The following is a 14,471-nucleotide window of genomic DNA, read 5'->3' on the forward strand; positions in this document are numbered from 1 at the left end:
AATTATCACTGCTGTGAAGATAAGAGAATGCAATTATCTTTCAAGCTTCCATTTATTTGAAAGGGAATACTTAAGGGCAAAAGGAATTAAGACTCAATTTTTTATCAAGGTAGCTTTTTAAAGAACTCTGGTTATTGAAATCATTCCTTTAAGTATAAAACAAACTAGTTAAGGTTTGATATTTATTTACCTAGCATTTTTTAATTTAAGTCAGATTTAGAGTATTTTATCATTTTCCGCATATATATTTTATAACACACTGAAGTAAACTTTTTTTTTTTTTGGCCTTGATATAAGCCATGGTATCATTTTACTTAAAAAAAACTCAGTTTTAGCTTAGTTTTGTTTTTTTCCTTCTGTAAACCATCACTGGTGATCCTTACGATTGGTTCTTCTAATTATTATATTGGTTTTATGAAAAAATAAAATTTATTTTGTCATAGTTACCAGGGATGAAAATTAGTGAAAAGGAGTGCTTACAATCAGTAATAGCATAGAGGTTTGTAGAGATACAGCTTAAGATGGATTAGAAAATTTTACAGTTTATGTCTTGAATAAATATTTAAGTGATTTTCTTTCCAGTAAGTACAAGGTGGATTGTGCATGCCTCAAAGAAAATTCAGAGTGCCCTGTTCTGAAACGTAGTTCTGAATCCACGGAGAACATCAATAGCGGTTATGAGACCAGAAGGAAGAAAGGCAAAAAAGAAAAGGATATTTCAAAAGAAAAAGACACACAAAATCAGAATATTACTCTGGATTGTGAAGGAACAACGAACAAAATGAAGAGCCCAGAAACTAAACAGAGAAAGCTTTCTCCACTGAGACTATCAGTATCAAATAATCAGGTACTGGGTTTTTTGTTTTTTTTTTTTTTTAACATTTTAGTTATGTATTTTATTTTTGCTTGTACTGAGTCTTTGTTGATAAGTGCAGGCTTTCTCTAGTTACGAGGAGTGGGAGCTACTCTTCATTGTGGTGCATGGGCTTCCCCTTGCAGTGGCTTTTCTTTTTGTGGAGCATTGGTTCTAGGCAAACAGGCTCAGTAGTTGTGGCCTGGGGGGCTCTAGAGCACAGACTCCAGTAGTTGTGGTACCTGGGGTTAGTCGCTCCACGGCATGTGGAATCTTCCCGGACCAGGGATCAAACCTGTGTCCTCTGCATTGGCAGGCAGTTTGTTATCCACTGTACCACCAGGGAAGTTCTCTACTGACTCTTGATGATAGAAATTAATGGAAGAAAATTAATTTGTGATATTTTAAACTTTTTTAATGTAAAATGGCTTAAAATTAAGTTCATTCTATTATTTAAGGAAGTATACTTATAAACATAAAACACAGATTCTGCTAGAATTTGTACAATATTTGTTAAACTATTAAGGAACAACTCACACAGGAAATCCTTGTAGAATTGAATATAAGATTTTTCTAAGACTGGGTAATTTAAACATTTTTTCCAGATGACACTGTTCTTATGTTTATAATAAATGTTCTTATTTATTAAGAACTCTAAAATCTTAAGCCATAATGTTTCTTTTAATTTGGAACATGCATGCATGTGTGCATGCTAAGTCACTTCAGTCGTGTCTGAGTCTCTGCGACCCTAGGGATTGTAGCCCGCCAGGCTCCTCTGTCCACAGGATTCTCCAGGCACGAATACTGGAGTGGGCTGCCATTCCCTCCTCCAGGGGATCTTCCTGACCCAGAGATCAAACCCCTGTCTCTTAGGTCTCCTGCATTGGCTAGCAGGAAGTAGGTTCTTTATAGCTAGCGCCACATGGGAAGCCCAATATTCGGGACATAATGAAGTAAATTCTGTAAGTGTGACATAAGATTTTTGAGAGGAAATTCTCTTAGAAATATGTAAGATAAATTTGGGGAAAGAGTTTGGCCTATTCTTCTGCTTCACCAGGAAGTATTTTGTTATATGCCGTCTAAACAAGTGGAAAGACCTTTTAAATGTGAAGATTAAGTAAGATTTTATTTATCTCCAGTGTCTTATTTTCATAAGTTTCCCTTAAGTTTTAAATTGAACAGATATTTACTGAGCACTTGGTATTTGTAGGCACTAGGTTTTGTGAAATAATATATATGTTTATGTGTTGGGAAGAATATAAACCTCAGGCTTTGTGGTCTCTCTAGATAAAATAATATTATTGACTAGAATTTTTAAAAACAACATTATTTGATTGCAGGATTTTTAAAAGTTTCCTGAATTAAGAAACCAGTTATAAATTTCTGAAATGAATTTAAGAGCAATTTTTATGTTTAATTAGTTCAGGATGACAGTTATTTAAAATACATTGTTCAGTGTCTGTAGTTTGTAGATGGAGGAGTAGATTCTTAAAGCAGTTATTTCCATCTTTCAGGAACCAGATTTTATTGATGATATAGAAGAAAAAACTCCCATCAGCAATGAGGTAGAAATGGAGTCTGAGGAACAGATTGCAGAGAGGAAAAGGAAGATGGTAAGTTGGAAGGCCAGTAGCAGCTTCACGCTGTCACTTGTGTTTAGTGACATTGTTCTTCCCAGAGTACTTGTTGCTGCCTTTAGGTGGGCCTTTACCTTGTTCTTTGAAATTAGCAAACAGGATGGTGTCACGGAGCATTTCTCTTTGGCTTTGTCATTACCATTCAAGTAACTTCCACTAATCTTTTGTATTTTTACTGTATATTCACTAGACAATTTAGAATTTGTAACATTTATGAAATACTTTTAACATTTTTGAAGCAGTGTACTGTTAATAAATTTTAATGCCAGAATTACTGTTCAAATGTTTTTCATTATTTAACTAAATGTATTTTTTCTCTTCATAATTTAATGTAAAACAGAAATGGAGTTTAAAAGATAATAGCACTAACATGATTTATGCAAAAAGATACTGGCAACTGCTATTTCTGTATCTCATGCTGCTATCATAAAATAAGGTTTTCATTAAAAAAAGTTTGGCATTTATACTCCTTGTATTATTTATTTGCAAATACCTGTATAAAAACTAGGACAAGATATTTTCTTAAAAATCCATGGTAATTTAGCAATTGATAAAATGTCTAGGCCAGTTAAGAAAATATTGTGGTATAGTTTGCCTTAAGATTTGAAAATGTCTTTATCTATCAACTGATGATCTTGGTGTGGGTTTTCCCCACTCCCTTTTTATATGCTTCCTCATTTCCTGTTTCAGTGATCTTCATGTTGTGTTTCATGGACTCTCAAGTGTCACTGTACTTAGTGGTAGTATCTTTGGATTTTGGTCATTTGTAGGCCTGCTTAATGTAACTGTTTTGTTGCCTTGATGGTCATTACTCTAACATTGATGTATTGTTGATATTCAAAACTGCAAAAGCGATGCCAAACTGTTCCACAGCCTCAGGGTTTCAGAAGCACTGCTCTGATAGGACAAGGGTAGTGTTAGGAATAGGAGAGAAGGAAAACACAGGAGTTTGGTGGTTGCATATAAAGAAAAAGGAGTTTTACCTCTACCTAGAGAAATTATCTTGACCCTTTTCAAAGATTCAGTTACATCTAATAAATTACTTATACCTACCCCAAATACCTATGGCCCTTTTTTGACTTGATTTTCAATATTGGCCTATTTCACTCCACAATTGTCATAGCTTTGTCTTTGTAATAATCCTGGAGAAGCTTTTAGAAGATCACTTTATGCTATAACTGGTTTCTGTTTGAGGCATGTGTCTGGTAAAAATATGGCTTTAAAGGATATAACAGTGCTTGGGGACAGTCGGGGTGGGGATGGGGGCTGGAGATAGGCAATGGGGAAAGGGAAAAAAAAGAAACTCAAACCTGGAGATTTGTTATATAACTCTGGGGCTGATTTAAAAATACTTTCTTCTTTTAGTATTGCACAAGTTAGGGAAACCCATAACATCCTCATTTTCAGATCCCAGTAGAAAATACAAATGCCTTTTATTGAACATGATGGAACTTTAAATAGGTAGATAAAAATGCTTTCTTGGGAATCCATTTTTGTCCTGATTTTGTCTACTAGTATGGTATATTGACAAATGAATACTTCATGTTTTTATATGTATTTTAGCATACTAATTTTAATATCAGTATTTTTCATAGGAATAAACAAATGTCAGTATTTAGAATTTGGTATTTTGAAGGGGTGTGAAATTTTTTTATTGAAGTATAGTTGATGTACAGTGTTACATAAGTACAGGTATGTAATATAGTGATTCATAATTTTTAAATGTTAAACTCCATTTATAGTTATTATAGAACATTGGCTATATTCCCTGTGTTGTACATTATATCCTTATAGCTTATTTTATACCTAGCAGTTTGTACCTCTCAATCCCCTACCATTATATTTCCCCACCTCCTCCTCTTCTCTCCCCACTGGTAACTACTAGTTTGTTTTTTATATCTGTGAGTCTGCTTTTTTCTTATATTCACCAGTTGTATTTTTTAGATTCCACATATAAGTGATAACATAACAGTATTTGTTTTCCTCTGACTTACTTCACTTAGCATAATATCCTCCAAGTCCATTCATGTTGCTATAAATGGTGAATTTTCATTTTTTATGGGTGAGTAGTATTGCATTCGGAGAAGGCAATGGCACCCCACCCTAGTACTCTTGCCTGGAAAATCCCATGGACGGAGGAGCCTGATGGGCTGCAGTCCATGGGGTCTCGAAAAGTCGGACATGACTGAGCGACTTCACTTTCACTTTTCACTTTCACGCATTGGAGAAGGAAATGGCAACCCACTCCAGTGTTCTTGCCTGGAGAATCCCAGGGATGGGGGAGCCTGGTGGGCTGCTGTCTATGGGGTCGCACAGAGTCGGACACGACTGAAGCGACTTAGCAGCAGCAGCAGCAGTATTCCATTGATGTGTGTATGCCTGTGCATATATCTATATCACATCTTTATCCATTCATCTGTTGATGGACACTTAGGTTCATTTTGTATCTTGACAATTATAAATAATGCTGCTATGAACATTGGGGTACATGTATCTTTTCAAATTAGTGGTTTTGTTTCCTTTAAATACTGAGAAGTAGAATTGCTGGATCATAGTTTTAATTTTTTGAGGAACCTCCGTACTGCTTTCCTTAGTGACTGCACCAATTTACATTCCCACCAACAGTGTATGAGAATTCCCTTTTGTCATACATAACAGTGTGACAGTCCATGGAATTCTTTGGCCCAGAGTACTGGAGTGGGTAGCCTTTCCCTTCTCCAGGGGATCTTGCCAACCCATGGATCGAACCCAGGTCTGTTGTATTGCAGGCAGATTCTTTATCCGCTAAGCCACAAGGGAAGCCTGAGAATACTGGAGTGGGTAGCCTATCCCTTTTCCAGAGGATCTTCTAGAGTTCCCTTTTGAAATAAGTTCATTTAAAATCCTTGGCTCTGTAACCTGTAGCCTTCAAAGTCACTGTAATGTTGTTTGTTGTAATTTCAATATTTGCCTTGATGTTTTAATTATAGAATTTTTGCTATACTCAAATGAGAATGCAAAAGCATGCATCTTAAGAATTTATAAGCAGCCATGATCCCCCAAGTATTATTATTTGTAGTATATTGTGAAATATTTTGCTTAGAAAAGTTTGCTTAGAAAATGCTAATCAGCCTTTATTAATTTACACACTCCCCTGATAGCTCAGTTGGTAAAGAATCTGCCTGCAATGCAGGAGATCCTGGTTCGATTCCTGGGTCAGGAAGATCTGCTGGAAAAGGGATAGGCTACCCACTCCTATATTCTCAGGCTTCCCTTGTGGCTTAGTGGATAAAGAATCCGCCTGCAATACAAGAGACCTGGGTTTGATCCCTGGGTTGGGAAGATCCCCTGGAAAAGGGAAAGGCTACCCACTCCAGTATTCTGGCCTGGAGAATTCAATGGACTGTATAGTCCATGGGGTCCTAAAGAGTAGGACACAACTGAGTGACTTTCACTTTCTTCATAGTCTAGTGTTTGCCTTTTATACTAGGTTATAGGCTAGGTTATCATCACTAATTAGAAAGATAGGTCAACTCCTGAAAAACTTAGGTCAATCTCATTTAAATTTTCTCCTGGACAGAACAGACTTTAAATCATTATAATAGGAGATACCAGTCCTCATGAGATTGGGGTATAAAAAGAGTCAGACTTTCCTCCCCTATAAGTACCATGTAATAACCAAATTCAAATATACTTCAGCCTATCCTTTTGTAGTACAGCTTGAACCATATGAAATTTTTGAGGATAGTTTTTAGTTACATAAATGGCAGTTCCATACAATATTAGTATGTTGCTTAATATTCGTATGTTGCTTAATATTAGTATGTTGCTTGGTCTCCAAAAATAGCACCAGTGTCCTTATGTATTTTGGTTGCTACTTAAGACAATGTCTCTGCCTTCAACAGTTATAGTGCAGCAGGAAGTGTGGTAAAGGAGATACAAGACTGGTGACTTACGGCTGGAGGGTTCAGAGGCCATTTTATGAACTAGGTAGAATTTACAATGGACCTTATGATGTTTAGTGAATAAGTACAGATTAGTTTGTGGCTCAATTGTGTGGAATTGAATGGGTGGTTATTTCTCTAGGGGAAATAGCCTGGAGGTGGTTATGTGATAAATCACATTTGGCTGGAATTTGCAGGCTGGTTTTTGGGGTGAGGTGTGGGGAAGGATATAGGGTAATAAGATTGGTTGGTTATAGAGCATATGAAATGCTGAATGATTAAGATTTTATGGAAGAATATTCAAATCATTATATGTCCAGGATAGGAAGCCATTCTTTTATTAACAGTTTCCTTTTTCCTTCATTATGGTTTGTCCCATCCCCGCCCTTTAAGAATTTATTACCTGCTTACAAAAGCTAACTTGTGGCTAATGGTGTAGAACTGAACAGATGGTTATTAGACATTTTCTCTTGAGCAAGAGATACTTCTTTGTCAGTGGGTTGAAACTGACTTGGGAGGATCTTACAGTGATCCTGCTGCTGCTGCTGCTAAGTCACTTCAGTAGTGTCTGACTCTGCGCGACCCCAGAGACGACAGCCCACCAGGCTCCCCCGTCCCTGGGATTCTCCAGGCAAGAACACTGGAGTGGGTTGCCATCTCCTTCTCCAACAGTGATCCTAGTTAAGCTGAAATACAGTGGGTTAAAATACAGTAAGTTGTACTTCATCTGGTTGCTTATACTTACCTGGTTCTAAAACTGGGACTACTGAATAGACTCCCCCAGTTCCTTGGTAGTTGAGTTTAGGTGGTCATAACCTTGTGAAAGGTTAAGTGTATAGAAGGGGGTTTGATATTGGGAAGCTCACCTTATTTTGATGAACTAACAGGTGATAAAAACTATAAAACTTTTGAAAGGTTTAAATTAAAAAGGAGGTTTACTTCCCCTCTTCTGCCCCATTTATAATTAAAAGAACCTCCTTTATATATAGTATCTTCTAATATTGTTTTCAAAGTAATTTTTTACAACCTTATGGAAAGACTGTACCTTGGGAATAGTCTGGATAATATTTGATGACTCTTTGCGACTCCATGGACTATACAGTCCATGGAATTCTCCAGGCCAGAATACTGGAGTGGGTAGCCTTTCCCTTCTCCAGGGGATTTTCCCAACCCAGGAATTGAACTGAAGTCTCCTGCATTGCAGGTGGATTCTTTACCAGCTTAGCCACCAGGGAAGCCCAAGAATACTGGAGTGGGTAGCCTATCCCTTCTCCAGCGGATCTTCCTGATCCAGGAGTCAAACCAGGGTCTCCTGCATTGCAGGCGGATTCTTTACCAGGGAAACCTGTGGTTCCAGTGGTCTTCACACTTAGGAGGAGAGAAATTTGAGACCAACAAAGGGTATGAAAGAATAGTCACCTAGGTGTGAAGTTCTTGAACCTATTAAGCATTTAGGACAATCTAAAATTAACTGTGTATCACTAAAATAAAAATTGCATAAGGGCAAGGATTTGTAGTTTTATTCATTGTCACAGCCATAGCTTCTAGGGAATAAAAGATGTCTGCTTTTGTAAAAGTAGGTGGTCAATAAATGAGCTAAACACTAAATGTTCCTGGCTGCCATTTGAAGAAAGCTATATAGGTAGGCCCATGAGTGTGAACTAAGTGAAGCTTCCTTATAGTCCAGGCAGTGCCCTGGAGGTCTTACCAGGATGCAGGATTCCCCAGTTTTCTCAATATTGATCTTCCACATCAAAAAGTATTCCGTGGATGTTTTGTGAAAGAGCTTTGTGGCTAGTTGAGTTTAGTAAACAATCTACCTTGTCCCCAACTTGGAGATTTCCAGTATACGTGGTGTGTTTAAATGCTCTTGAGAAATTCTGTTTGTCAGCATTTCCTAAATTTGTATTAATACACCCTTGCAATTTGTTTTGGTGTTGACACCTTTGTCATACCACAAGTTTTCATTCCATAGAAAAAACACACTCAGAAAACAGTGCTCTGTAGAATCCATGCTCTTACTAATGCCTCCAGGAAGTGACTTGGTTTAGATCACTTTAGAAGATGTAAAAGGATTTCTAATAATAAATAGTAAAATATAAGCAGGGTAAATCTGCCAGAAAAGTCATCTGACATGTATTGTTCATTTCATTTTTCTCTCCTAGTTTTAATTTTCTAAGGTCCCATTTTCTCTCATTACTGTTAAGGAATTATATCTTCAAATATGAATAGTCAGTGGGTAACTAATCACAGTATTGAATAGCAAAAAGGAACCTATTTATTTGTATAGGTTTTCTGTTCATACAAAATGAGGATATGCAGCTTCAGCTGCCTTAATTAAATCAAGATTTCCAAAATCTTGCTTAAAGATTTCATTACATGCCTTCAAATAATAGTGATATACGTGGTTTATATACTGTTTATATTGTGTATATAGTGTATATACAGTACAAAAATTTGGATGTTATATGCTGAGCACCACCTAAAGTACTGGTGAACAAAGAAGGCAAGGGTCCTATTCTGGAGCAGCTTTCATGGAGGATGGGGTATAAGGAAAAACATCAAACAAGAAACAGCACTGTGAGATTAAAGTAAATCATGTGGTAGAGAAGAAACGGAGATATTCTTATGGAACAGTTTTATTGGTAAGCAATAATCTTACCATTTAAAAAAAATTAGTTTCTAATTCCTTTTTGAAAGGATAAGGGAAGTTATTTGAATAAAGTGTGAAAGTGTTAGTCATTCAGTTGTGTCCAAGTCTTTGCAACCCCATGGACTGTAGCCTGCCGCGCTCCTCTCACCATGGAATTCTCCAGGCAAGAATATTGGTGTGGGTAGCCATTCGTGTCTCCCGAGGATCTGCCCACCACAGGGATCAAACCTGCGTCTCCTGCATTGCAGGCAGATTCTTTACTGTCTGAGCCACCAGAGAAGCCCTTAGTTGAGTAAGAAGTCTTTTCATTTCTCTATTTCAAGATTGTAATAGAGTAATTTGGCAGGTTGGCCCTGCCATTTCCCTTTCCTTTAAAAGGCAACTTTGTTGTTTTAAAGAGCTACTTCCTACTTGGTGGCAAGGTAAAAAAAGAAAAAAGTACACCACAAGTACCTAAATGTCTTCATTTTCTGTATCCTTCTTAATTCTTACATCCTACTAGCAGATTTCCTTCCAAAGATACTGTAAGGCGTCTGCAGTGCATAAACTTATTTTCACTCTGCTTCAAATTACCAAATGTCTCTAATTGTAGTGAATTTTAATGGTTTACTCAGTTTATAGTTTCACTGTGATATTGTATACAACTTTAATTCATCTTCTTTATTTATGTAATTCTTGAACTATATGGACTTTAGGCTTTCACCATTTGTTAATAGGGGGGCTTAGACAAGAAGATCTCTGTAACCTGTTCCAAGTACAAAGTTACGTGATTCCAAATTACAGTTGTCCTCCAATGTGTTTACACTGAAGTAAACACTTAAGTGTTTACACTTAGTGAAGCACTAAGTTGGAATAAAAATTCTCACTAAACCCATTCCTTAAATGATTAAAATCCTATAAAGGGATATTATTAAGCAGACTTTCTTACAAAGTTTTCTGCTGACAAAAACTACTCTTTATGCTTTACTGTAAAGTGCATAAACTGAGAAATAAGTCATAAAAGTCATCTGTAGATCTCATCAGAGATCTCTCATAGTTTACTTTAGCACCTAACCCTCCAGCAATAACAGTGTGTCAATTCAACCCTGTCTGATTCTGATTCTATATCAGGGTCTAACAGTTGCCAAGCTCACAGAGAATAAAAATGACTTTTTGAGGTCTCAGCAGTCATTGGCTTGGAAAGTCTGGATAATTTAACAACCACATCCTAGTGGTAGACTCACATGACAAGTATTACCTAAACTACATCAAGCCCTGATGTTAGGGGCTATAGATAGTCTGCTGGGGCTAATTAAGACTCCTAATTTCTAGTCCCCTGTACAAACAGCTATAATTATCTCAAGTAACATATAAAACTTTATTTTTCAGTTAGATCTATAAAGTGGATGGTAAATTTTCAGTCATTAGATACTGTATATCTGGTTGTGTGTCAGTGTATTAAATTCTTGAATATACAAGCTGAATGACATGTGGAGTTTAAAAGTAGATTAGTAACTTTTTTTTTTTTCACATAATCAAAGGTATGTTTACATTTTCTAATGTGTGTTTTTTAAGACAAAGCTAGGTTAAAGCTATTAGGATAGCTGTTTAGTGCTTTCAGTTAATAGTTGAAGTAACTATAGGAAGAGTTATGCTTTTTATGTAATATGTCAGCGGTTGGTAATTGGGAAGAAGAGAAAATCAGAAGCCAGGAAACTTGGATAACAATTATGGTTCTGCATTTTAGAAATTCACTTAATATACATGGGCTTTGGTTTCTTCAGCAGTGTAGACTGATTATTTTTAAGATCCTGACTAGCTCAAAAAAATTGAATCATCTTTAAATAAAGGATTTTGCTTTACTGTCAGTTATATTTGTTCAATTTTTATTTTATTTTTTTATTTATTTTTTTTATTTGTTCAATTTTTAAATGAATGAATTTTGTCTTTACACCAAATAATTTTATCTCTCTTACTCTAAAACAAGTGAAAAATGGATTATGTCAAAGACACTGCTTTTTGCATAAATTCATATTTATCTTAGAAAACCTTGAATAATTGTGGATTAGAAAATACCTTTTTTGGGTGCCTGGCTCGTGGGTAAATTGTTTTACATATAAAATGATCCTTGCTAAGACTAGTCTGTTTCTTTTGGAAAAGTATACTTTTCTTAGATTCATTTTTAAATGTATAAGCGCAATAATGAACCCCGTCTCTTTCTACCCACTCCCATTCAACAGGTGAAGCAATTATGAAAATCACATTTTTCAGCTACTCCAGACTTCTAAGTTTAGGGTTTAGAAAAGTCCTAATATATGGAGAAAGGATTTTTATAGAGAGCCATAGATGAATGGCGGTTGAGTAAAGTGTGAGTTATAAGACTTGAGAGACATGAATTAGCTGAAGAATGCAGCTTTGAAACTTCCAGTAAAAAGATAATCTTTTGCCTGTGTTCTTTATTTTAGTGTCTTATTAACCATCCCAGACCAAGAAAGCTAAAGATGCAGATATCTGTCCATGAACAAGTAACCTTACCTCTTTGGATCTCAGTTCCTTACCTGTAAAAGAGGGTGAGGATAACGCATTTATAAGGCCAACACATTTGCAGTATGGTAGTTTGTTTTACCATCTGAGCCACCAGTGAAGCCCTTAACTAATTAGAAAGTTCTCAGAGGGGTTTTGTTTGTATATTTCCCTTATCAAGTATAATAAAGGAAAAAAAAATACAGGAAAGAGTTAATAGTTTCCTTAGTGTAGGTGTTTTGATGCTTGAATATCTGCTAATTACTCCAACTCTAAAGCTCCAATGTTGAGATGATCATGCAGCCAGATCTTGAGTTACTGATCTTTCCTACGTCAATGATGACAAAGAAAGAAAGACAAATGGATCTGAACCTCAGGACCTGGTTTTCTTCATTTGGAGAACTGGACAGTTGATCGACCTGCTTCTTGTTTCTGGTTGAAACGGGAAGCATTTACCAGGCCCACTGGGCAAGGCTCTGGGTCTTGCTTTTAATGCTCTCTCTCCAAAGAGAACTGATGCTCAAAGGAATTTGTGCTGTTCCCCAGTCTGCCCTGGGAAGAGTAGAAGGTAGAGGAATGCCTTATAGGAATTATAATGGAAGACAAGAGAACCGAAATAGAAATAATAAATAGCACTTATGGAATGCCTACCATTTTTCAAGTAAGGTTGGAAAACTTCTTAGAGATTTTATATTTGAACTCATTAACAATTCAGTGAAGTATTGTTACCCACCCAGGGTTGTTAGGTTGCCTGGGGTCATGGATAGAGTCATGATTTTAACCCCAGTCTTCACCCCACAATATCCTGCTATGACATATCAATATATTCACTTCTTATATTTATATGAATTTAACTCTCAACATATTACCTTAGGAATTTTGATCTTTATGAAATACATTTGTAATGACAGGGTTTACCAAGATGTTCAGAATTCTCAGAAATGAACATAAATGTTTTTTTATCCCTTATTTACCATCAGTTGAAGTGTTTTGCTAACACAATCATAGAAATTTTTTTTTTAATTTGCTATGAACATTTGGATTTTGAATTTTCTTCAGAGAAATATTTAGTATGTCTCTTAAAATTTAAATTTCACAGACAAGAGAAGAAAGGAAAATGGAAGCAATTCTGCAGGCTTTTGCCAGACTTGAAAAAAGAGAGAAGAGAAGAGAACAAGCTTTGGAAAGAATCAGCACAGCCAAAACTGAAGTTAAAACTGAATGTAAAGATGCACAGACTGTCAGTGATGCTGAAGTTATTCAGGTATTACTTTTCAGGTCTACTTTTATTTTTACACTTAACCACTTTCTAATAAAATCTTCTCAAACAATTACATCTCTAAAGAATTTTTGATGCGATATTAGCCTTTCAACAGCATTTTTCAAATCCTTTGAGAACTTGGGCTTCAGATATGAGAGTTGCTTCGTTTTTGAGTAAGGGAATTTTTATGTCAATTTACAGTATTCATAAAGAAATTTGAGGAAGTTAGCTTCTAAAGCAGATTGATACCATTAGATTTCAACTACTATCTTTTATAAACATGGTATTCAAAGTTCCATTCTTCTGTATTTTGAATTAGGAACAAGCAAAAGAAGAAACTGCTAGCAAGCCAACCCCAGCCAAAGTAAATAGAACTAAACAGAGAAAAAGTTTTTCTCGGAGCAGGACTCACATTGGACAGCAGCGTCGGAGACACAGGACTGTCAGTATGTGTTCGGATATCCAACCGTCTTCTCCTGACATCGAAGTTACCTCACAACAAAATGATGTGGAAAATACTGTACTTGCAATAGAACCGGAAACTGAAACTGCACTAACAGAAATAATTACTGAAAATGAAGTTCCAGTACTTAATAAATGTCCAACAAAGTACCCTAAAACAAAGAAGGTATGATTTTTAATGAACGTGAAGAACTGTTGTCTGAATGTAAAACTGTTGTCTAACAAGTTCCCATGATGTTACATGTATTCATGTTTTAGGAATTAAGGCTATAACATTTCATAAGGAACAGACTGATAGTTATTTTTAAAGTCATAGTTTTTATCCTTCTAAACATTTTAAAGAGAATTGTAAAAATACAAAAATATTTGATATATTGACTTCTTTTTGGTATTACAATTATGATTTCTAATGATTTCCTTTTGCCTACTTTATGTACTTAAACTAAATTTCTCAGAAACGACTGGTTTGAGACGTTATCTTTTCTTTATATATATAATATATAAATAAATTTTGTGGTATATAGGTAATTACAAGAATTAAATGTTAAATTGATTTTCATAGAATGTACTAAGGATGTGGAAATGTATAAAGGGTAGTTTTAATTTTGTTGGAATATAGTTGATTTACAATGCTGTGTTAGTTTCAAATGAACAGCAAAGTGATTCATTCATTCATTCAAGATCCTTTTCTCATATAGAGTATCACAGAATATTGAGTTTCCTGTGCTATACTGTAGGTCCTTGTTGTCTGTTTTATGTACAGACAGACAATCTGTATACACAGACACAGTAGTGTGTGTATTCATCACAGCTTCTGATTTATGCCCCCCACCACTGGCTTAGATGGTAAAGAATCTGCCTGCAATGCAGGAGGCCTGGGTTCAATCCCTGGGTCAGGAAAACCCCCTGGAGAAGGAAACGGCAACCCAATCCATTCTTCTTGCCTGGGAAATCCCTTGGGCAGAGGAGCCTGGCAGGCTACAGTCCATGGGGTCGCAGAGTTGGACATGATTGAGGAACTAACACCTCCTCCCCATCCGTAACCATTTTGTTTGTTTTCAATTCAGTATCTGTAAATCTGTTTTGTAAATAAGTTCATTTGTTTTTTTAGATGCCACATGAGTGACAACACATGATATTTGTCTCTCTGTGACTGACTTCACTTAGTATGATAATCTCT

General features: G+C 35.9%; 1 protein-coding gene across 6 annotated transcripts in view; it reads left to right on the forward strand.

Annotated features, from left to right (window-relative positions):
• KMT2E (lysine methyltransferase 2E (inactive)) overlaps window positions 1–14,471 on the forward strand; it is a 91,059-nt gene that overhangs the window by 65,357 nt on the left and 11,231 nt on the right. For all 6 annotated transcript variants that reach the window (XM_019958644.2, XM_019958643.2, XM_019958642.2 and 3 more), the window contains 4 exons: window positions 583–847; window positions 2,368–2,466; window positions 12,668–12,832; window positions 13,149–13,457. In XM_019958644.2, coding sequence (XP_019814203.2) covers window positions 583–847; window positions 2,368–2,466; window positions 12,668–12,832; window positions 13,149–13,457 — 838 coding nt within the window. The remainder of the gene's footprint in view (window positions 1–582; window positions 848–2,367; window positions 2,467–12,667; window positions 12,833–13,148; window positions 13,458–14,471) is intronic.

Source organism: Bos indicus, chromosome 4 (assembly GCF_029378745.1).
Source record: "Bos indicus isolate NIAB-ARS_2022 breed Sahiwal x Tharparkar chromosome 4, NIAB-ARS_B.indTharparkar_mat_pri_1.0, whole genome shotgun sequence".
Taxonomy (NCBI): Eukaryota; Metazoa; Chordata; class Mammalia; order Artiodactyla; family Bovidae; genus Bos; species Bos indicus.